Source organism: Electrophorus electricus, chromosome 7 (assembly GCF_013358815.1).
Source record: "Electrophorus electricus isolate fEleEle1 chromosome 7, fEleEle1.pri, whole genome shotgun sequence".
In the NCBI taxonomy this organism is placed as follows: domain Eukaryota; kingdom Metazoa; phylum Chordata; class Actinopteri; order Gymnotiformes; family Gymnotidae; genus Electrophorus; species Electrophorus electricus.
In genome coordinates this window covers 25,946,138-25,969,483 of record NC_049541.1, presented here as the reverse complement: position 1 = coordinate 25,969,483, position 23,346 = coordinate 25,946,138, and the positions used below count along the sequence as shown (strand labels likewise).

Genomic DNA, 23,346 nt, shown 5'->3' with positions numbered 1-23,346 from the left:
TGCGTGCACGTGCGCACACACACACACACACACACACACACACACACACACACACACACACACACACACGCACACACACACACACACACGCAGTTAGTATGAGCTTGATAACCGTGGCCCCTTCTGTTGTGGGCTAATCAGACCTCAGACTACCATGAAGCTCCTTTATTTAATTATGGGTAATTAGTACGTTATACAGCAGACGGGGCCGTTGGCCAAGTGGGGATTGGGGTCTTAGACCCAGGGTACTATGGGTGTGTGTGTGTATGTGTGTGCGTGGCTCCGTTCTCCTGGTCTCCATGAGGGAACGTCAGTTTTCCTGAAGAGGACTGGACATCAGCTACAGTGATACAGTGGGTCTCAGGATTAACAGCAGAGTTACCTGCAACACAGAAGATACACGAGAGAAAGGGTAGAGGGTAATATAACAGGGTGTGTGTGTGTGTGTGTGTGTGTGTTTCCGTTAGCTAGCAGCTGGCAGGAAAAGCCTCTCTGAAGGGATAAACCGTCATCTCATCCCAGTCCAACATTATTAGAGGGGTCAATCCTTGTTCTCCTCCAATTTACAGCTACTAGGTGTGTGGTGTGTGTGTGTGTGTGTGTGTGTGTGAGCCTGTGTGTTTGTGTGAATTTGTGTGTGTGTGTACCTGACCTCCTTGTGACAGCTGGGATACAAATGAAACATTTGTCATGTATGTCAACCTGCATCCTTCATCATGACACGAGTGTGCGTGCAGTAGGAGACGGGATGGTCACACCAAACACACACACACACACGCGCGTGTGTGTAGGCATGATCAGATGCGCGCAGGTCAGAGGTGCTGCTGACACAGGCAAGGTTTCGTCAGTTGCTCCACCGGTCGGGTGGATGTTGGAGCTTCTGAGCCAGTCATCGTCTCCCCCCCCCCACGGAGTGGCCACGCTCTCTCCCAGTGCGGCTCGTGCCCAACAGAGACGCACACCCGGCCCAATGCCCCCAGCAGCTGCTGTTCGGACAGGTGTCTTAGCCTCGGACTTAAAAAGAACTCCAGGAATTCCAGTGAGCTGAGAGGTTTCCCTGCCTGTGCTCATCTCTCTCATCCCTCGTTCCTTTTTTTTCTCTCTCTCTCTCTTTCTCTGACTCTCTCTCACCTTGAATGGTGGATTCGGTTTCAGCTTTTACTGCCTCTAAAAGTGGAGTGGTGCTCTGGTGACCTTTGACCTGTGTGTTAGCAATAGAACCTCAGTCAGGGGTCAGGTAGTCGAGTGCCTTTGTCTCTGTGTGTGAAGGGATGTGTGTGTGTGTGTGTGTGGGGGGGGGGGGGTATTTGGAGAGGAGTATCTTCTACACTACTCTTCTTCAAGACTAGTCTCAGACTTCCCTGCACTGCCAGAAGATGAATCTAGACTCAGAAGATGAAAACTTTACTCTGACTAACAAAATTGTCTGAACCTTCTGTTTGAAAAACAAATGACCTTTTGGATCCATAGCCAGCCTTATTTATACTTTGTGTGTGTGTGTGTGTGTGTGTGTGTGTGTATGCGCTACTTCACTCTCTTTACGGGATCCGAATGTTCCCAGTGTGATAACATAAAAAGAGACATTTCCGATGTGGCTCCGTTCTCCTGGTCTCCATGAGGAAACGTCGGTTTTCTTGAAAAGGACTGGACACTGCATTGCCAGAAGATGAATCTAGACTCAGAAGATGAAAACTTTACTCTGACTAACAAAATTCTCTGCACCTTCTGATTGAAAAACAAATGACCTTTTGGCCCCGTAGCCAGCCTTATTTATACTGTATAAACAAAGTTACTCGATAGATGAGACCAGAGCTTATCTATGTAGGAAGCAACTAATGCATTGTTGATGCTGTCTTAGCGTGATGCTAATAGTACTTCCTTTTTTCTCCTGTCCAGACACCATGTGATTGTAACATCAGTTCATTTCCACACTGCAAGTGCTCCTGACTGTGCTCATTCCAAAACCATGATGGTCCCAGAGCAGTGCATGCTTCTGCAACAATCACGATGGTTTCTTCCCTGCCAGTGGCCGCCAAAAAACGACTGACCTCGTATTTGCCAAACAACTGTCACAAGCTTAGAGAATCCCTGTATGTAAGGCCATGCAAGAAATAACATCATTGTTAGTGTGTGTGTGTGTGTGTGTATATGTGTGTGTGTGTGTGTGTGTGTGTGTGTGTATGTGTGTGTGTGTGTGTGTGTATGTGTGTGTGTGTGTGTGTGTGTGTATGTGTGTGTGTGCGTGCATAAACCGGTGAGGCTTCTTTAGCGTTAACCAGCAGACAGGCGTCTCTGAAAGTTGATCCCTGCTGTGGCAAATAATGGTTAAAAGAGAAAGACAGGAGGAGTGTGTGTGTGTGTGTGTGTGTGTCCTAAAAAAAACGACAGTGGCAGAGTAGCTGCAGCTTTCACTGCCCTTAAACAGAGTGTGTGATGGAAGGAAGAATGGACAGAGCAAAAAAACAACAACAAAAGAGGAGTGCAGAAAAGGGGTCTGGTTATGGAGCGCTGGGGCAGAACCAGCCCAAGGAAAACACTGGCGGTCGTTAAAGGGGAACTGCACGGGCGTGTGGCGAGTGTGAACCTGACCCCGCGACCCCTCAGCTGTCGCCAGGCCTGCTGCCAGCACGCCGCAGGGCGACAGGTGCCGCGCTACCGCCAGCCAGTTTGGGATAGCTGGAGAGACTCGCGCTTCACACCCGCACACGCACAAGGACGGGGTCACACACGTGAGCAAACACACGCACGCACACGCGTGTTCATGAACCCTAGTCTCACTGCTGAACACTTTCTTCACGTGTTGTCACAGGCTTAGCCTCGCACGCTACAAATACAGAGACGACCGTCAGATGGACTTATTTCAAGCACTTTCAACATTTCTGGGCTGTGTGTGGACTGGACTCCTGGGTGTGTGCCTGTGCCGGGGGGGAGGAGGTTGGTGTTCTTCTTCTTAAACCAGCATGTGTTATGTAAGGTTGGGAGTGCGTTATACCAACAGTATGTGCACACACTCACACGCTCTCTCACACACACACACACACACACACATAAACACAGATACGCAGATTTCTTGGCAGACTTCCAGTGAATACTACAGCTCTTACTGATAACATTATCACACGCTTATACAGTACTGCCTCCTGGCATGACCAGCAATGGAAGGGCATTTCTCTGTGTGTGTGTGTGTGTGTGTGTGTGTGTATTCCATTCTGTGAGTTTCCTGGTATTGGGGTGTGCGTGTGTACACGTCAAGCTGAATCAATTTGCAAATTCAGCTGTTAGTGACACTCATGGCAAGGAGGATGTCAACAGTCACACACACACACACACACACACACACACACACACGCTCCCAGCAGTCTTTGCGATAGCAAGATGCTGTTATTTCAACCCAGCCTGACTTTGTTCAGTGTGTGTGGTAGAGGCAGGGGGCCGGTCTGTGTGTGTGGTAGTGTATGTGTGTAGGTGGGGGTCACTGCGTTTGACACCCAACTCACCCTCCCTCACTGCTACGGGTTCTAGGCGTAGCTGACCTCTCATTGGCCATTTTAAACTTTAAGAGCATGTCGCTAAGACTTTTATCAGCCAGAATCCAGGCACAATCAATATCAGTGCACTTCGGTGGTTTGGGTCAAAGGTGTGTGGGTGTCGGAGTGTATGTGTGTGTGTGAAGTCTCTCTATTGGAACTCTGCCTACATGAACGTGATGAATCTATTGTCCTCAACTTTCTGTTTCAATAAAGCAATCAGAGAGTGTGTGTCTGTTTCGGTATGCCTGCAGTACTCATGTGTCACTGCATGGTTTGCTCACAATGTGGGTAAATACACATTTAGGTGTGTGTATTTCTGTGTGCTTGTGTGTGTGTGTGTGTTTGTGTGTTGTGAATAAGTATCCACGTGTGTGAGAGAGAGACTGTCTTGTCTCAAGGGTCGTTGTTGCTTCAGGACTTTGTTGTGGTGACTCATGGTAATGATTGCAGGTTTGGTTCTGTGACTTCCTGTGTTATTAGGACTCGGCTACAGTGTGTGTGTGTGGTGTCACAGCACTTCTTTGACAAGCTGTGAGTCATTCAGGTAAAGTTGTCTTGTAAACACAGAGGAGTTACGTGGCTTGCTAATCTGGCTCCAGATTTGTTTGTCTTGGGTTGTCCTCTCATGGTAAAACCAAGAGAGATTAGAGCAGAACTGAAAAACTATGTGTGAGCAATCATACACACACACACACACACACACACACACACAGATACACTGTTGTCATAGATGAATATAGTGTAGATATGAAAGTGTGTTGTAGTTGTGCTTTATGTATTTATACACAACGTTGCTATGTAAATGTAGTCTCTCTCTCTCTCTCTATCTCTCTCTCTCTCTCTCTCTCTCTCTCTCTCTCTCTCTGTGTGTGTGTGTGTGTGTGTGTGTGTGTGTGATTCAGTGGAGGTAATTGAGTCTCCAAGAGATTGGGACATCCGCCCCTCCCAGTCCTGTGGGGCTGGTGTTTGTGTGTGTGTGTGTGTGTGTGTGTATATTGAAGCACTGTAGTAATTACAGGCCTAATGTCAACCTTCGACAAATTAGAGGATCACTCTCTCGCTCTCTCTCTCTCTGTCTCTCACCTCTCTCTCTCTCTCTCTCTCTCTCTCTCTCTCTCTCTCTCTCTCTCTCTCTCTCTCACCCCTCTCTCTCTCTCCTACTCACAATCTCGTGAACAAAAAGACAGCCCTCCACTAAATTATACTTTCTCACAACTCCTGAAATTCATGTTAGGAAAGAGTTGGGTCAGACTTCTAAATTGTGCTCGTAGGCACTGTGCAGATGTTTTGAGGACCACAGGGGAGAGGCTCCTCCCAGGGGGGGGCTTCACTCCACCCTGGAGGTGCACGTGCTGGTGGGCTGGTGTTCCCAGGTGGACAGTCCAGCTCCTGGTTTCCGATGCAGCCTTTCTTAAACGGTAATGGGGGAAACCTGGTCCGCGAGTAAGCCCCACTTTGGATCCTTTTCGGAGGAGGCACAGAGCTGGTGTCTGCGGCCCTGGCTGGTTTTCCGGGCCTTGGACATGCCAGGCCTCTGGTCTGGCATTTTCCCGGGTTGTGTAAGGAGAGAATAACGGGGGGGACACAACATGCCTCCTGCCTCTGTGCCTCAGTCTGCGAGGCACTGCTGATAAACGAGGTTGGAACTGGGGGTAGGGCAGCAGAGGTTACTGCTCTTTCCTCTCTCTCTCTCTCTCTCCCTTTCTCTCTCTCTCTCCCTCTCTCCCGCTGTTCTCTCTCTGACATTAGCTATAATTAGTTCCGTGTTTTGGCAGCACAAGACAGCCGCCTGGAATGTAGTGACATAAGGGAGATGACTGCATTATGTCTGATCCCTCCTTTTTACTAGAGAGAGAGACAAAGGAAAAAAGAGATAGAGGAAGAAAGAGAGAGAGGAAGGGAGAGAGAACGAGAGAGAGAGGAGTAATTAATTATGCAATTTAGATATTACTGCTCATGTTTGAGTTTTTGAAGATTCTACATTATCTAATTTCACAACAAAGCAACTATGTGGCAACATCTGTGTATGTGTGTGTGTGTGTGTATGTCTGTGCATGTGTGTTTGTGCCTGTGTCTGTGTGTACTTGTACTTGTGCATGTATATGTGCTTGTGTGTCCATGTGTTTGTATGTGCTTGTGCAAGTGTGCGTATATGTATATCCGTCTGTGTGTTTGTATGTGAGTGTGTGACTGCCTCTAGGCACTGCCTCCTCCCCGATCTTACGCGGGTGACCCCGCAAGACTATGCAGGAGGGCACATAGCGGTCTGGGGGGGGGGGGGGGGGGGTTTGGCAAGGATCCGCCCCTCGCTCCTCTTAGCCCCGAGTGACCCTCGCCCACTGAAGGATAGCACCCATCTGTCTCCATGGCGACAGCAGAGGTCTTCGCCACTACCCGCAAATATTTATAAAATGAGCTCTAATCAGGAGACTACGCGCTGGGAGCGGGTGAGTGGAGGGGACGCACAGCGACGTCACGCAGAGACATCGACTTCACTCTCATAGCATGGGGCCCAAGTCCAACACATCGTCCCGACAATGCTACGGACGACACTGGGCAGTAAAACACTTGAGAAACAAAACCCTCAAATGCAGCTTCCAGTGTTTCCTTTTGAGTCTGTTGCCCCATTACCATATCTTCAACCAAATTGAAAACGCTAATATGCATCGCTAATATGTAGATCAAAAGGTTTCTGTTGTTGGGGAAATTTCTGGTGAGTTTTTTGTGAATTCTACAACGCTTCAGTGCAAGTTGTTTGGGTGGTAGATAAACTCTGCTGTGAAATTGTCATTATGACACCTTCGAGAGGTTAAAACGGTTTCAAGAGAAGAGACGCTGCTGAGGGCGTGAATGCTGCCCCATGCCAGTGATCAAGCTATGAATCAAAGGGAGAAACAGTCATAGGGTTAGTTTCAGGTCACAGAAGTTATTTTCAGCTCAGAGAGAACTCACCACTGCCCCAAGATGCCTTGCATGTTTAAGGGGGAGTGGGAGTGTGTGCCAGCATCCTCACAGAGTTTATCCAGGTGAGATCTGCTTCAGAACAAAAGTGTGAAGGATGCTGGTGTTCTGGGACGGGGCAGCCAGGACCCGATGTGCGGCAGCCGCCTTGGACAGAATACGGGGGAGCAGAACCCAGAAAGGGGGGAGAGACCCCCCACTCCACTCCACCCCACCCCCACGGCAGGCCGCCAGGGTTAAAAAGACCGGGCCACAGCCTGTAGCTGTGCGTCTTTATCGATGCAGCACTTACCTGTAGCATCTTACTAAAAAGCCATCTCTCGTGTGTGTGTGTGTGTATGAAAGACAGAGAGAGGGAGAAAGAGACCGAGAAAGAGAGAGAAAGGAGGAGGGAGGGATAGATAGAAAGAGAGAGCGATGTGGGGAACACAAAAGTTGTCATAGCCTGAGCAGTTAATTTGCACACTTATCCACTTGCAGAGACACTCAACAATTGAATAGCAAGCAAATGCACACACACACACACACACACACACACACACACACACACAGGAGCTTCGGTGGGGGTTGATTAGTTTTAGTTGCCAAGTGAAGCGGAAATGGGGCAAGTGTGGGCAACCAGACGAGGTCACACACCATAGCACCCCAGGAGGGTCTCTTTGAGGAGGACGAGGAGGAGGAAGAGTCTTAGCTTTTATTCATTTTTTATTTGGTCCCATTTAATTTTAGATTTCAAATATTTGGTGTGTGAGTTGTTCAACCATGGAAAACATGTTTACGGAGGCTGTGTTTCTAATCCTAGAGACTGACCATGACAGATGAATGAACACATTATATTGACAACTTAATTAATTATGTCTTAATGAAGAAATCGTTAATCAATGGACTGACCCAGCAGAAGGGGATCCGGTGGGCATGTGTGCATGTCTAAGTGTGTGAGCACGTGGCGCGCGTGTGTGTGTGTGTGTGTGTGTGTGTGTGTGAGCGGGTGATTGAGTGTCCTCCCATTAGGGGCCACCAGTAGGTTAAATAGGCCCATTGTGGTGTGGGTGCTGATTAAGTAGCGAGTGGAGACTGTGGACTGCCTTCACTCTTCTCCTGTCAAGTCCATCCTCACTTTCATTCATCACCCATCGCAGGCCAGAATCTGCTGTGGCTGGGATGCAGGGCCGCCTGAGGGCGCTTACAGACCCCCCCTGCCCGCTATGACCACTGCCTCCTCCTTGTGCGTGACTAAAAAAAAAAATCAATAATTTTTAATTCGGCCACTGTCTTAGCACGAGGCCTCCAGCTGGCGAAAACGAGGCAAACGTAACCTTTGACAAATTCGTACGTTTAATTAGGTCAAATAAGACAAAGGTGCGGTTAATCCGTCTGTCGACGTGGGTCGATGGAGGTCGTGCAGGCTGTGCTTGTGTTGCGTTCTTCGGAGAGGATGCCGCTGTCTTGTTTTGCGAGGTCGTGAGCCCTGGCTCTCTGGGAAGCGACATAGCCGCAGTGGGGAGGTTTTGCCTGCGGCAATCTGATCGTGCGGTTAACCAGTTCAGGTGAGATCTGATAGGGGAAGAGCAACGAGGCTCCGCCCTTTCACCTGAACTGTACCGCACGTCCATTATGCTGCCAGATCCTCAATAAAAGTTTGTAACACAAACCCAGTGACCTCGAAACGCTTGAAAGTGAAATTGGTTTATGGCGCCTCTGTCCTTGCCTACTTGTGCTTCATCTGGAGATGCTGGACCGATAACATTCTCAAAGCAAAGGACACTTTTCTCTGTTCACACACTCACAACGGGAGAAAGAGAGAGAGAGAGAGAGAGAGATTATATTTCATCAGACACAATGCTGAAGCATACTGTAGGAAGTCCCATAGTGAACTATAGAAAGTGTCCTATCCTTGTTCTTTAAGTTTTTGGGGGGGACCATTTATTTATATTATCTGCGCTTAGGATGTTGGTTAACTGCTGCTGGACAACCAACCCCCTGCCACACACACACACGGCATGCGTTAGGCTTCAGTGGCACGTGGCAGGTCCAGGGTGAATGTCCTGGCTTTGCTGAATTTTCTGGCACCATGCCAAGCTAAATATTTCTTCTGGATGAGAGCATACTCACAACACTCACAGAGACACTGCAGACTCCAGGGCTTCCTGGTGTGTGTGTGTGTGTGTGTGTGTGTGTGTGTGTGTGTGTGTGTGTCTATATTTCTTCTGAATGAAAGTATGCTCGCAACACTCACACAGTCACAGCAGACTCCAGTGCTTCCCTGTGTGTGTGTGTGTGTGTGTGTGTGTGTGTGTGTGTGTGTCTCTATAATCTTTATGTAATAGACATTAGATATTTTATACAAAGCTGAAAAATGTGCTGTTGAAAAATATTAATTAATCACCATATATATATATATATATATATATATATATATATATATATATATATATATATATATATATATATATATATATATATATATCAGTAGTGGGCATGTTTGTTTGCATAGTTGCTCATCCTACACTTTCCGATGAGAAGAAATCAGTCTGGTTACTCTGTCTTTCTCGTTATGTATGTCTGCGTGTGTGATTATGATAGGATCGACACATTACATTTTTAAAAATGCTCTTAACACGACTACTTTTATTTGGGTAAACAGCGCCATATTCTCTTCGGAAAATAAACCAATAAAGTCAAGTGTGTGAAGAGAAGTGCAAAGTCTGCACAATGGAAACCGAATGACATTATGACGCATTTTGTAGAATCAGAGTTTTCAAGTATTATTCAAAACAGTTTCGTTTTTGCCAAAAGTTCAAATACAAAATCTGATTCAGATTAGTCCTTATACAGAAATAAATGTCTGCACCTGTAAGAAGCTTAATTTGTCTGTTGAGTTGAACCAATTCACAGTGAAATATGGCTTCAAACGTAAAGCGCCAAGTTCATTCTAGTCAACTGTAGTCTAAACAACGGCTCCGTTAAATTCGGTTCGTTTACTTTAGACGCGATTAATTTACAATTGATTTATGCATTTATTTATTTATTTATTTGTTTGTTTATTTATGCATTTATAGCTGCGGCTCCAGTAAATTGTCGCTCATGTAGCGACTTCATTATAACTCATGTCAATATATATATATATATATATATTAAATACAGTTATCATTTATCCTGATCACGTAACACCTGAGATACGTCCAGGTGGATGGAATTCCAACCTGCTAAAATTGATCATGTTTTTCCGTTTCATTCTTAAAGAGGAACATCTCGCCTATCGTCGTTATCGAAAAGGAGTTTGCACAGTTAAGTACTCAGGTTGAGCCTCCTTACGGTTCTTTGGGTGGAGTCGGGGGTGTGTGTGTGTGTGGGGGGGGGGGGGGCGTGTACGAATTACCTCCTCAACTCCTGCAACCTCAGACTTGGTAGACAGTCATCCCCGCGCGCTCCGACCACTGGATAAGCAACCCAGTCTCCGCGAGACATTTATGGAAGCGCGAGCAGGTAAGGCTCATTTTTTCGCCCCCCCATGCGCCACTCAAACAGGATGTGCAATTATCTGAATATCTGTCCGAAAAAAAGATGACTCGTGTCGTTTAGTTTTTCCCCCCCACACTGGTCACTTGTTTGAATCGATGGCTAACCCCTGATAACGGAGAGTCGAAAAGTTCAGCGTGTGTCTGACTTTCCCCCTTTCCGACTGTGTAATCAATTCTGAATTAGATAAAAAAAACCTGCTGAATAAGATCATTTTCAGAGAGAGAGAGAGAGAGAGAGAGAGATAGAGAGAGAGAGAGAGAGAAAGAATTACTCTGTCACTGGGAATGGCCCAACTCTGAATACAACATTGTCATTGCAATAATTTGCGATAAATGAACTGCGATTAACGAGGTGTCAAGCATCGTAAGCGAAATACCGGCGAGTCTCGCTGCTCGCCGTGCTCTGTAGCGACTGTCCCACGGGGGTTAACGGGTGCTCTCCGCCGCGCGTGGCGTGTGTCACCGTCTCAGCGTGCGTGTGCGCGCGCGCGCCTGTGTGTGTGTGTGTGTGTGTGTGTGTGTGTGTGTGTGTGTGTGCGCATCCTCGCTGTAGGTAGGGCAGAGTATTACCCTCAACCCCGAATTATTTTAGACTCGAGTCTGCGTATTGTGTTCCCCAACTTGACAAGAATGTTATTTCAGCACAGCATGCAGCTGTCAAAAAGAAAGGCTGGTACCTATTTTCTACTTCAGTGTCCTTCCTGGCTTATTTTAACGGACGGTAAGTAATTTATGGGGAAAATATTTATGAGGAAAATACTATATATATAGCATCGGCTAGGTTATTAGGGATTCTTAGTTTGTTAACCTACGAGCAATGTAACTTCGAAGTCTCAGTAACTAACCGTCCTCTTGGGTTTGTTTACTGGCGTAGAAGTGACTAGGAGTAGTAAACATTTACACGATTCTGAGCTGCTGCGTCAGACTGCTCCTTCTAACGAAGCAGCCTCTAATTTTAGATTTCCTCTCAAATGATGCTGTGGTGTAATGAACGTGTTTAAACGGGATGAACTGTGTTCCTCCCGTGAGACACGGCTGAAGTGTTCAGCATGCAACAGCCTTTGAGCTTTGTGTAAAATGCGGGAGACAACGCCGCGCTGTTCGTTTTATGCAGAAATGTAGTCAAAATAAAAGTCTTTGATGCGGGTGCGTTTGAGCGGAACCGTTTGAGCTGCCCGCCGGTCGGTGAAATGTCTAAAAATCGTTATTGGGTTCACCTGAGCGCCACCGGTCGTTTCGTAGGTCACGGGGTGGTGTTTTGGACAGGGTCCCTGGACGGCAGGGGTGAACGGGGCAGGATTGCGCACGCTGGGGCACTACCTCCCCGAGCTGGGACGCGAAGCGACGGGGCGCGCCACGGAGAGCCGACCCGCTCCGCTGAACTCGCTTCACACGTGCGCGCGCGCTCACGCTCGCGCGTTTCATTACTGACTCAACCATTGTGGATTAACTTTCTCAGAACAAAGACCATTTTCCCCGCTCATCCGTTTGCACACACACACACACACACGCGCGCGGAGTTAGATGCAGATACTCTGTCAGGTTCGCCCCCCCACTCCACCATTACAGCTTGCCTGACAGACACTCTTCTGGCACTACTGTCTGGCCTGCCCAGGTGCTTATAAACCACAGGATCCCAGAGAATCTCTCTTTCACACTCACTCACTCACACACACACACACACACACACACACACACACACACAACTAGTTCAGAGCAAGTTTTTTTTCTTGAGATAATGTCCAGTGGTGTATTTGTTTGGAAAGGAAGGGAAGTCTGGGTGTGTGAAGTGTTATTTAGTTGGGGGGGTTAAAATAGAAATAATACACTTGATATGTCTGAATAGGAAGGATCTCGAGGTGTCAAAAGCACTTTCATCTCAGGATCACGAGAGACAGATGGGATACGAGTCACCTGAAATGCCTCGAAGGCGAGTGGACTGGACTAGAAAAAACCCCATGATAGAGAGGACATTGTCTTTTAACTTCCACATCGAAAACATTTTTGCTTGAGGGCAACATCTTACCGAGCCATTGCCTCTCCTCTCCTCTCCTCTCCTCTCTCTCTCTCTCACCTGTGATTGGACCCAGGGGCTTTTAGCAAAAGCTCAGCAGTGAGTTTGGTAGCGGCCCTCTGCTAAACTAACAGAACCGCCGGGAGCTCTTCTGTCCCCTTTGTTTGGCTGCTCTCGGCCCTTGCAGGCATGCAGGCAGCATTAAACCAACTACAGCGCTTAAAAAAAAGAGAGAAGCCCCCATTTGAATTCAACTTCAGAGCCAGGAGACCCCCCCCCCCCATCTCCCTACAGCTGTCTTTCCTTTATGAGGGAGAGAGAGAGAGCGAGAGAGAGGCAAATTATAATGGAAGCAGGAGTTGGTCATGATGGTGATGGCAGCGGAAGCAAACTTTCCCCGTCACCGGTGTGCTTCCGGCTCCCTGTGCCGCCACACCAGACCGCACGGCAATTTCGCGAGGGGAAGCGTTTGTTTCTTGTGCGCGAGCGTTTTTTTCAGGGACCTTTGTTGTCGTTTTGTTTCTTTCTTTTTTTTTGCGGCTTGTTACTGCCTCGGTGCCTGCTCTGGTGAACAGCAGGCCCAGCTGGAGGCCAGATTGGGCCCGTGGGCTGAGAGTTGGGCCTGAGCCGGGGAAGAGGCTGGCCTGGGGGGGGGGCTGGAACCTATGGGTCGTCCTCTGCCAGGAAGTAGTAGGAAGCAAGTGATGTGGTCAGATCTTTTGTCACCAGCAGAGTTGGGTGGGAGGTGTGTGTGTGTGTTAGTGGGGAAAGGGGGGGTGTTTTGTGCATGTATCTGATTTTGCATGCTGGGGCTCCTCCAAACTGTACGATTTTTTTTACATTCACTACCTCCTCGCTTCCCTTCCGTCCGGTATTATTGTTTTTCACGTTCCTTCTCCTCGTTATCCCTTTCTCTGCTTCGCCCACGCGCCACTGGGCGGCAGCAGACAGAAGTGGGACAGGGGGAGGGGATTTTCATCCTCGCCCGCAGCCTTACGTTTCGACTGGCTCTCCCGAGCCATCCCGAGGTCTTCGCGTCCAGCCGTGGTGGTCACTGGCCAACTGACAGAAGCTTGTTGCAATATTAAGATCTGTGTTGGGCAGGGATCATGTCCACGGTGGTTTGCTCCTTGTCCCAGCACCCCTCTGTCCAAATCTTAGCTCATGAGCACGGAGTGATCGCCACAGAGCTTCCGCAGAGGGTGGCGCCCCCTGTGCAACGCTGGAGCTGGGTTCGGGTGTGTGTGTGTGTGTGTGTGTGTGTGTGCGTGGTGGTGGGGGGGTAGGGTGAGGAGAAACACAATCATCAATCTGAGATCCTCATGCTTAGTAAACAGCAACAGGTTATTGAGTCACTGCTGCAGGACATCCTTCCTGCCCAGGAAGAGAGTCAGAGGAAGGGGGATCAACACCCCGCTCTTCAAACAAGGTCCTATCTCTGGGGGTCTTTGTCAGTGCGGTCTGAGCCCACCTCACTCTCTCCAGTGTGATAAGAAGAGCCTTAGATGTCATCCTTTTTTTCGAGTAGGAATTGTAGAAATGAAGGGATTGAAGGGGGGAATTAGTCTGGCACATTTAGGAAACTGTCTGAAACTGCAGATTAATCGCGTGTGCGTGTGTGTGTGTGTGTGTGTGTGTGTGAGTGTGTGTGATATAAACATAATTGAAGGAGGAGAGTGTTACAGGGTGGAGAGAGAGAGAGAGAGAGAGAGAGAGAAGGCGGGAGGTGGGAGGTGGGAGGAGAGAGGGAGGTGGTTTGGGGAGGGAGGAAGGAACCAAACGGCTGCTTTCAACAAGTTACAAACATGCTCGGAGTCAGTCAAACTCAAGTCACAGAAGAACACGCTCGCTGTCTGGACTAGCAATGGGACAGGAGAGGGTTAGAGGGTGATCTGCACCTGTCCCCACACACACACACACACACGCTTAAGGGAGAGACCAGGAGGCTCTATGTGTGGTTGGAATCAAAGTCTGTCGGTGAGTGAAACTGCCTGACTTCTCTTTAGTTGCTCTGTCTGACCTGTTTCTCTCTGAGAAGCGTAAAACAGTGACGGTGTTGTCTGAGTTCACTAGCCGGTTTTTACTGACTGTTGTGAGATAATTAGGTTGTCTCTCGTTGGATGGTTTGGTCAGTTAATGTTTTTTAGTTTATGACGCAGAGTCACTTGCTTATGTATTTAATTTGTAACTGTTCTAGTTGTTTGATAAGCAGTATTTTCAGTATTTTCAGGGTCCTAAATTTTAAAAAGAAAATCATATTTAACTCTTTTTTTTGTTGGAGTGCCTAAAGAAAATGTGCACATTTATCCTCAAAGTTGTGTTTAGATCTGAAATGGAAAAGGCTAAAGGGGATGTAGAGTCTTTAAACATACCTTAAATTTGAAAGATAACCTGTGTTTCTAAAAATACATGCTAAATGGGAAGGATAAAGTTCACTGAAGTATTTAAATCATTCACGTTTTGAACTCAAAACCTCTAAGTATTTTTTTTTCTTAGCCATTGCTGTCAGAAAGAAAAATACAGTTGCCCAGTTTGTTCACGCTCAGTTTCTCGGTTTCAGTATTAGTTCTGATCTTGCAGCTGTCCTACACAAAGAATTAAAACACAACTCACAGTATGTTGTCATCTCTTCACTTGTATAATGGAAACAGCAGATATTAATAGACACATCAATAGACAAATATAGGCATTAAATGAAACGAAAGTCTGGAATTTTAAAATAAATTTAAAACATTAAATATTAACAATTAATTAAATGTATTAAATCATTTTAAATAAATAAAATTTAAATAAATAAAATAAATACAATTTCATTGTATTATTTATTTTTCTAAATGTAACATTTAAAATATTTCTATATAAAATAAATATTTGAAATATTTATTACACTAATTGTATTTTTTACAATTCTATCAATTTAAAGATCAAAAACTTGAAATATGTATATAAAAAGTACACATACACATATACTATATATATATATATATATATATATATAATTATAATTATTATATATCTTAAATAACAGAAGTGCTGTTTGTAATAAAGCATGCTGGTTTCAGAGCCTTCACAGCGGGCCATGTAGTGGAATGTGGCCAGTGGTTTCTGCACTCAGGGACGCTCTGCTTAGCCTGTGTGTGGGACCGTCTTGGGTGGGAAGTGTTTGAAGGTTGTTTGTGCTTCTGTTGCCCCCCTATGGAAAACGCTGTGATTCTTCCCCTTTTGTTCTCCCAAACACACACACACACACACACACACACGCAGGCCGAGTCGTTCCCTGGGATGGTTTACGGAGTTCCACGTCTCTACTCTGATTCCAATTTTAGCTCCATTCAGAGGCAGACACCACTTCCTTCCTCCAGCTTCCCTGTTTGCGACCTCTTTTTCCACCCAGGGGAGAGAAGGACAGAGGGGGATAGGGAAGGATGGAGCACGCCGGGCGAAAGAGGGCGGAGGTGCAGACAGGCGAAGCGTAGGTTGAGGACGGGTAACGGCAGGAGTGTGTGAGGAGAGTGAGCTGCCGTGTGCCGTGTCTTAAGAGTGTCTCTTAAAGAGCTCTCAGGACCACACTCTGCCTTGGGACAACTGTTCTTTTTTCTCCATTTAACTCCGGTGTCAGTTTCCGGTTCATTAGCCTCCCGTTACTAATGAATAATGCATGACTGAACTTCTCCTGTGCATGAACATGTTTCCAGGGTGTCGTTTTATTTAGTTTTTGCCATATGTGATTTAGTTCCGATATAAAGCGCGCATTTTTAGATCCGGTGAATGCGGACTTCAGAACGGTGCTCACTCACTCCCCTGCGTCTCTCTCTCTCTCTCTCTCTCTCTCTCTCTCTCTCTCTCTCTCTCTCTCTCTCTCTCTCTCTCTCAGGCTGCCTCTCAGCATAGCTCTGTCATGTTGACCACCGAAGGAGCGCCCCCTGCTGTCGAGCGGCTGGAGCCGAAGGCGTGCGTGGAAGACGCAGACATGTCCAAGTGGACGGAGTTGGAGTTCAAGGAGAACTGCACGTACATCGTGAAGGACCACACGTGGGACGGGCCGCTGGACCCACTGCCGCTGTCCCGCGCTCAGGCTTCCCTGCCCAGGAACCTGGCCTTCAGACACAGCCCGGAATCCAAAGAGGTACGGCGGGGAGACCCGGGGCTTTGGCATGCTGGCAGGCGTGTTGTATACAATCCGTCCAAAAGCCCGGTGAGCTAGCGGACTCACCGACGTGAGCTTATAAAAATAATCGACCGTAAGGGAAGGAAACCAACTGGGTGATGGGAGGGAAAGAAATGGAAGAAAAAAAAGACAGGGAGAGGAAGATGATGTTTATGATTCAGGTTTGTTACACGACCATAACGCAACTCGCACAACTGTAATTATCCACGGTTATCTACGTTATCAGCAGGTTTAGTGCATGTCAGCAAAACAACAACAAAAAACCCAGCTTTTTCTCTGCAATTGAGAGAGAGTGTGTGTGTGTGTTACTTCATGAACCTCAGCAAGGTTGCTCGAGGCACGACACTAAACAGCAGAAGGCCAAGAGCCACCCCGTCACATCAAACGGCCCCTGTGATGTCCGTCACGGCGACAAGGCCGGTCCCCGTGGCGATTTGCCTCCAGTGGGGGCCGTGGTGGGTGGACCTTTGAACACGACTCCCGCTTGGCGCTTTCGGAGCAGTCCCAAGACCTGGAGCATTGATTTTTTCATCAGGTCATCTGTCTTTTGTCTTATCATTTCGCCAGGAACAGGGAGTCCCCCCTTTGAGAGAAGATTAATTTATGACCTGATGAAAACACGCACGAACAGTTAACCCTGCCCTTAAGGAAAGGGAGAGACAGGTAGAGGATCAAAAGGATCTGGAAGAGGCACAGGTTTGCGGTGGGGGGGTGGTCTCTGTTAATTAGTTGTCAGAGAGAAGCCCCTCTTCTCACAGCAAGACTCAGCACCACCGCCGGCTCGGACACGCAGGACGGGGTGGGGGGATTTCCTACGTCTTTATCCGGGCGGCTCTTTGCGTCTGGGTGTAACGCTGAAGAAAGCTGTTCAGGTGTGTGTGTGTGGGGGGGGGGGCCTGGTAGTAGATCTTGGCTGAGCAGATTAGACTTAGACGTCTGCTTGGCATAATAAAAAACATTTTGAAAAAACACGACAGGGAAAAAAGAAAAAAAACAAACAAAAAAAACCGAAGCCCAGACAGAAGTGTTCCCTCTCCACCTTTGGGGGCTTTTTGCCGCGGCGTGCTCAAAGCAAGGTGCGGCGGTTTAATCGTAGGTGTGGATCTGCCACCGCGAGAACTCCAGTGTTGTTTGATGTGGCGGGGAAGGAGGCCTAGCAATGTGTAGGGGTGTGTGTGTGTGTGTGTGGGGGACGACGACAGGTACCCAATGAGAGGTGAGCGAGCACAAACGAGCTGTTTCTGTTTCTTTCTCTCTCTCTCTCTCTCGGGCCTGTGTGCATGTGGGGACGCGACCTTCCTGACCTCTGCCTTCCTGGTTGTGTTAGTTAGGGGTCGTCGGGCAAATGGTATGAGAAAAGAGTACTGCAGGTGTACTGACCTGGACTAGCAGTAACAAAGCACCCTTTCTCTCTCTCTCTCTCTCGTGTTATTGGATCATCTGCTGGCGACATTTCCCACATGTCTGTGCATTTACCTGCCATCGTACTCTGTACCTTTCCATGTAAACCCGCTCGTAATGGATGGAGCTGACATCCAGGGCTGTAACAGCACTGAAGTGTGTCCCTGACGCTCTTCCCCGGCAGGTGATCAGCGTGGTGAGCAGAGAGTACATCCCCAAGGGCACTCGCTTTGGCCCTCTAGTGGGAGAGAGCTACACGACCGAGACCGTGCCCAAAGACGCCAACAGGAAGTACTTCTGGAGGGTGAGTCGAGAGCTTCACTTTTGGTAAAGGCAAAGAGAGAGAGAGAGAAAAACAAAACACGCAGCAAGATCGGTGCCTGTTCCACTGACTTACTTCCTGTGTGACATCACGGACGCGAGGCTTACAGATAGAAAGAAAAAAAAAAGGCAAAACGCTGAGTAAGGGTCTAGTGTTTTGAGTACCACAACGCTGCGTTGGCAGTCTGGCAGACTGGGAGAGAGAACATTTGTTTCATCTTGCGTGATCTTGTTTTGACTGTGCTCCTTCTGAGTGGTGGCAACCACTGTCCTATGACTTGGCGCAGCTTGGATTCAAAGCCTCCGATTCCAGCTGTGGGAGGAGACCTTTGTCCGGGCCTCGGAGCCGAAGCTGTCGGGACGAGCGGCCTCCCGGCACGGGCTGATGTCATCATGGCAGCGTGCCCCTCGTGTTTTGTTTTTCTCTTAGTAAGAGCGGTTTTAGAGATCCCCGGGTGGAAAGGAGCGGGTCTTCACCTGCTAAAGGGTGTGCACGATATGGGCTGCTCTTTCCTTTATTACAGGAGATGAGAGTGTGTGAGTGTGTGTGTGTGTGTGTGGGGGGGTGGCGGTACACTTACACGAGTAGCGGAAGAGCTGCAATGTTGTCACCCAGGGAAACCTTGCGCGGGGCGTGTGATGTCACGAGAGCGTTCCTGGAAATGGCCAGCTTGGTGCGAACAAGCCTCACTAACCTTAATGCTCCCCCAAAACACACTGTTCCACTTTGTAAGCCTTAGAGTATGAGCAGGCGAGAGTGTGTGTGTGTGTGTGTGTGTGAGTAAGAGAGTGGGGCAGACTGGAGAGTGACACACAGAAGCGAGAGAATGCTAATGAAGGGAAGACACTTAGTATATGAGTGTGACGGGATGTGGTTGGCTTGCTGAGTCAGCGCTGTAGGTTTATAAAAGATAGTAGCTTAAGATCTCGTACTTGTCACAGTAATGGGCAGGTACTCGGAACCACAGCAAGAACTAGTCAATAGTGCCACTCTAGAAACAAACAAAACCAAACAAACGAACCAACCGGCACACCAGTCTCTCGCCACACGCGCACCCTCCGCGCCAGCCTGCTGACGTTGTGTGCGTCCCCCCTCCGCAGATCTACGCTGAGGGTGAGCTCCACCACTTCGTGGACGGCCTGGACGAGGAGAAGAGCAACTGGATGCGCTACGTGAACCCGGCGCGCTCTCAGGACGAGCAGAACCTTGCCGCCTGCCAGAACGGCATGAGCATCTACTTTTACACGGTGAAGTCCATCCCCGCCGACCAGGAGCTGCTGGTGTGGTACTGCCCCGACTTCGCTCGCCGCCTGCACTACCCACCCTCTGGAGACCTCATGATGCAAAAACTCAGTGAGTACTCCGAGTACAATGTCTGAGCTGTGTGTGTGTGTGTGGGGGGGGTTGTCTATTCCAACGGGAAGCTCGTTGTTTTGGACCAGAGTCTGTTATTATCATACCACGAGAACACACGCTTTTCCCTTTGATCTGCTCCGGGATTGGAGTGCCTCCGGCCACGGTATGGTCGTCTTTGCTCCCTCGCATTCGCTGTCTTTCTGCTCAGACTCGCGCGTTCGGTGTCTTAGCCTAATTACACGGGGTGGGAGGCGCCATTCCAGCCATCCGCGTGTAAACACGCTCTTCCTACATGAAAGCTTGCTGTGCGCGCCAGACCTGTCACGGTCCTAGTGGTAATGAAAGTCTCAAAGTTAAATCTGTGTGTGGGTTAGAGATGGTAGGAGAGGGAGAGAGCGAGGCTAGGGGGGGAAACAGTACCCAGGCGTGAGCGTCTCCATAGCTCTGGGTTATGCGCATCCCCTCAGGCTGTAGAACGCTGTAGTTGGACCTCTCCACAGTGCCGCACACACTGTAGTTAGTTTTACAGTATGTGACCTATGGCTGACACCCACTCTTCTACCTGGCCTTCCTCTACACTGGCTGTCACCCTACAACCAGTCATAGCATGAGCAGCCAGTCTGCACATGACTAATGGAACGAGATGAGATGACTGGCAGGCACTCCCACGTAGCGCCGCTTTCGAATTCAGATGGCCTCCGGCTGGCCCTCTGGACCTCTCTCGCCTCCAAGGCCGAGCTGCGTTCCGGACAGGGTGGACGTTACAGGGACGCATTGCCGTTTCGTGACCTGCGCATGCACACGTGCCTGATGTGTGTTGTGGGGGGTGCTGGAGAGTCCTTTGGCACGACTCCATAATCTATTTGGCACTTTAAAAGAGAAAAATAGAGGGAGCGAGTGAGGGGGAAAAAACTCCATTGACTACTTGAACTTCCTGGCGGCGGGGCCACGCTGACAGATTGATATCTGTGAATTTGCTGGCTGTTTGTTTTGCGGGAGCTCTCAGGGGAGGACTGGCGCTATCTGAGGAAGGGACTTGGGGGCGGGGGGGACACACAACTGTGTTTACACGTTGTTGCTAGAGGAGAAGGATGAGGGCTCGAGGGATAGAGAGATCTTAAGGATACCCATCTCTCCACACACACGCACACGCACACAGTCTCCAGGCCAGTCAGATTATCAGCCCTGGCTGAACTCTTTGCAAAGGTCACAGGACAGGAAGCAGGACGTGATTGGGATCATTTACACCCTTACTCTCTGATGAGGAAAGGCACATGACGCTGGTGTCCCCGCGCGACCCCTCTTTGCTCGTGCAACGGTCGGTGGTATGGGCCCGCTAACCCTTGGGCCCCGGTTATTCACTCCGGAACAATTCTCTCAAGTCTGCATTTAAAGACGTGGCGTTTGTTTACTGAACGCGTACGGATGCTCGCATTTTTACATTTTTTTATTTTAAGCACACACCTCTCCTGCACGAGAAAGCCCCCTAATGCTCTCACATCGATCCGCCCGCAGCAGGGGGTCCGAGAGGTGGCTCCAAGTTCACTCGGTTGTCTTGGAGGTGCGCGGTGAGCGGAGGCGGTGGGCTCTGCAGATGCCTATTAGTAGGAAGCTCTCAATCATCCCTCCGCCACATCCGTCAGATAGTATCAGCAGAGGCCGCCCCTCACGCCCACCCTGACCAGGGGTCCTCCGCTACGGTCCGTATCCTGTCTGCGGCCCCCCTGGCTCCGGACGATCCGTCAAACTGTCGACCCCTGACTGAACCTCCAGGCTGCTTTGTGTCCTGAACCTGCTTTGGCTCGAGGAGATCTATGTGCCGTGGCACAAGAGATCTCCTGTTAGGAGTGGAGGTGTGGCGCTCACCTCAGTTTTGTAGGGGGGCGTGTTTTTATAGGACGGAGAGAATGCAAACCCTGCAGACTCGGGTGAATGCTCTGTGCGAAAAAAAAAAGTGAAGTTAAAGCAACGTAAGTAAGTAAGTTAAAGCAACGGTGATCGAAGGAAATAGCCGGAATGGGTCCGAGGTGAAGGTGGTGTTGGCGAACGGCGGGTGGAGCAGAGGGCGGAGTGTGACGTGCTGCGGTGTTGTGTGTCTTACAGAGCAGAGCCTGATGGAGGTGAAGCAGCAGGGGTCAGAGGAGAAGCCCGCCGTGAAACGGGAGCACACCGTCTCAGAGATCCTGAAGGACACGTGGCGGGAGCCCGCCAGACCCCTACCCACACGGCCCCACTGCTCCGTCAGCCCCGACCGGCTCGTCTACCCCCGCGTTGTGTACCCGGTCCGGCCACAGCCGCACGCCCCGCTACGAGAGGACTTCCTGAAGCCCGGTGCGGGCGTCTGCTTCGCTACCTGCTCGCCTGGGCAGCTGTCGGCTACGTCCAGCCCGGATACGAGCCCCGGGAGCAGTCCTGCCCCCGGAGACCCCCGGGACGCCCTGCCTGCCCTGCCCTCAGCCCTTTACAGCAGCAGTCTGAATCACTACCCCAGCTACCCTCCACAAGTGCCCCTCTCCCCCTTCTACCCCAGCCCACATTACCTTCTGACCCCATACTCCATGACGGGGGCACCGCCAGTCTTCTCCCGCATGTACCCCCTCTGTAACAGTCTGGTGCCCACCCATGTGCCGCTGCAGTCCGCTATGCTCCCCCCCGAGGGGGGCCGGCACTTCCTGCTGCCGCCCCACAGGGACTTCCTGCTCCCGCCCCCAAGCAGTGCCTTCTCCAGAGCCACGACCCCGAAGGACAGGCCCACGCATGGGAACCCTCACGCCCCTGCCAGCGGCTCCCCCACGGCCGGCTCGGCTGCTACCGCCGACCGGCAGCCGGCCGACCCCACCTCGGCCCGGGCCGGGGGCGCCCGCTCCTCCGAGGACGAGGCCATCAACCTGAGCAAGATGAAGCGCGGCCCGGCGGGCTACAAGACGCTGGGATACCCGCTGAAGAAGCAGAATGGCAAGATCAAGTACGAGTGCAACGTGTGCAGCAAGACCTTTGGGCAGCTCTCCAACCTTAAGGTAACACACACACACACACACACACACACACACACACACACACACACACACACACACACACACACACAGATCTATGAATGGAGCTCTGTCTCTGACCCATCTCTTTCTCTGTCCTCAGGTGCACCTGCGCGTCCACAGTGGCGAGAGGCCTTTTAAATGTCAGACCTGCAACAAGGGTTTCACCCAGCTGGCGCACCTGCAGAAGCACTACTTGGTCCACACGGGAGAGAAGCCCCACGAGTGCCAGGTGAGCCCAGCTCCTCCTCCCTGCCCCCTTTCCCCTGAACAGCTGTCCTCCGTTAGCACGGGGGTCCTTGTGCGTTCCTAAAGCCTCCTCCTCCTCCTACCCCCCCCACAGGTCTGCCACAAACGTTTCAGCAGCACCAGCAACCTGAAGACGCACCTGCGTCTGCACTCGGGTGAGAAGCCCTACCAGTGCAAGCTGTGCCCGGCCAAGTTTACGCAGTTTGTGCACCTGAAGCTGCACAAGCGCCTGCACACGCGCGAGCGCCCGCACGGCTGCCCACACTGCCACCGCAGCTACGTCCACGTCTGCAGCCTCCGCCTGCACCTCAAGGGCTACTGCCCGGCCTCGGCCTCGCCCTCGGCCCGCCGCGCCCGCGATGAGATGGAGCGCGTCAACGAGGAGATCGAGCGCTTCGACGTCAGCGACCACGCCGACCGTCTGGAGGAGGTGGACGGCGTGGACGTGGAGAGGCTGGTGGAAAAGCAGATACTCGGCCTGATCTGCCGCGACGTGGACTTCAAGGCCGTGTATCGCAAGGGCGAGCTCCTACACCAGCCCCCCCCTGCCTACGGCCTGTACGAGCCGGCCGCCGAAACCTCCGTCATCAAGATGCTTCCCGCTGTCAGGGTGAAGCAAGAGACTGTGGAGGCGATGGAACCCTAGCCTCAGCCCCTACACACACAAACACAGCCACTAAGAGACAAGTCATCCACTGGCTGCAGACGGACACAGGTGTACATAATCCTCACAAGGATCCAGGCTCAGGCCTTTGTCTTCAGGGACTTTTCCATACTCAGGGCTAGGAGACA

General features: G+C 50.1%; 2 protein-coding genes across 3 annotated transcripts in view; one reads left to right on the top strand and one right to left on the bottom strand.

Moving 5' to 3' along the window:
• Window positions 1-233: 233 nt before the first annotated feature.
• The window catches only part of atg5 (ATG5 autophagy related 5 homolog (S. cerevisiae)), a 44,459-nt gene continuing 21,346 nt past the window's right edge, over window positions 234-23,346 (bottom strand). The window contains exon 8 of the mRNA XM_027017034.2: window positions 234-382. Coding sequence (XP_026872835.2) covers window positions 249-382 — 134 coding nt within the window. The 3' untranslated portion in view covers window positions 234-248. The remainder of the gene's footprint in view (window positions 383-23,346) is intronic.
• Window positions 9,963-23,222, top strand: prdm1a (PR domain containing 1a, with ZNF domain). Of its 2 annotated transcripts, none has more exons than XM_035527948.1 (7): window positions 9,963-9,977; window positions 15,901-16,152; window positions 17,780-17,899; window positions 19,018-19,270; window positions 21,377-22,290; window positions 22,409-22,537; window positions 22,649-23,222. In XM_035527948.1, exons 2-7 carry the CDS (start codon window positions 15,925-15,927, stop codon window positions 23,198-23,200), a joined length of 2,196 nt encoding a protein of 731 aa, XP_035383841.1. In that variant the 5' UTR covers window positions 9,963-9,977; window positions 15,901-15,924; the 3' UTR covers window positions 23,201-23,222. The 2 variants fall into 2 exon arrangements, with proteins under 2 accessions (XP_035383841.1, XP_026872832.2); XM_027017031.2 differs by lacking the exon at window positions 9,963-9,977 and adding an exon at window positions 13,851-14,003.

Bases quoted from the DNA above. Each gene is read 5' to 3' on its own strand.
- prdm1a (XM_027017031.2), top strand. From the start codon at position 13,977: ATGTGTGGTTGGAATCAAAGTCTGTCG. The intron at 16,153-17,779 runs GTACGGCGGGGA...CTTCCCCGGCAG, and splicing joins ACAGCCCGGAATCCAAAGAG to GTGATCAGCGTGGTGAGCAG. The intron at 22,291-22,408 runs GTAACACACACA...CTCTGTCCTCAG, and splicing joins GGCAGCTCTCCAACCTTAAG to GTGCACCTGCGCGTCCACAG.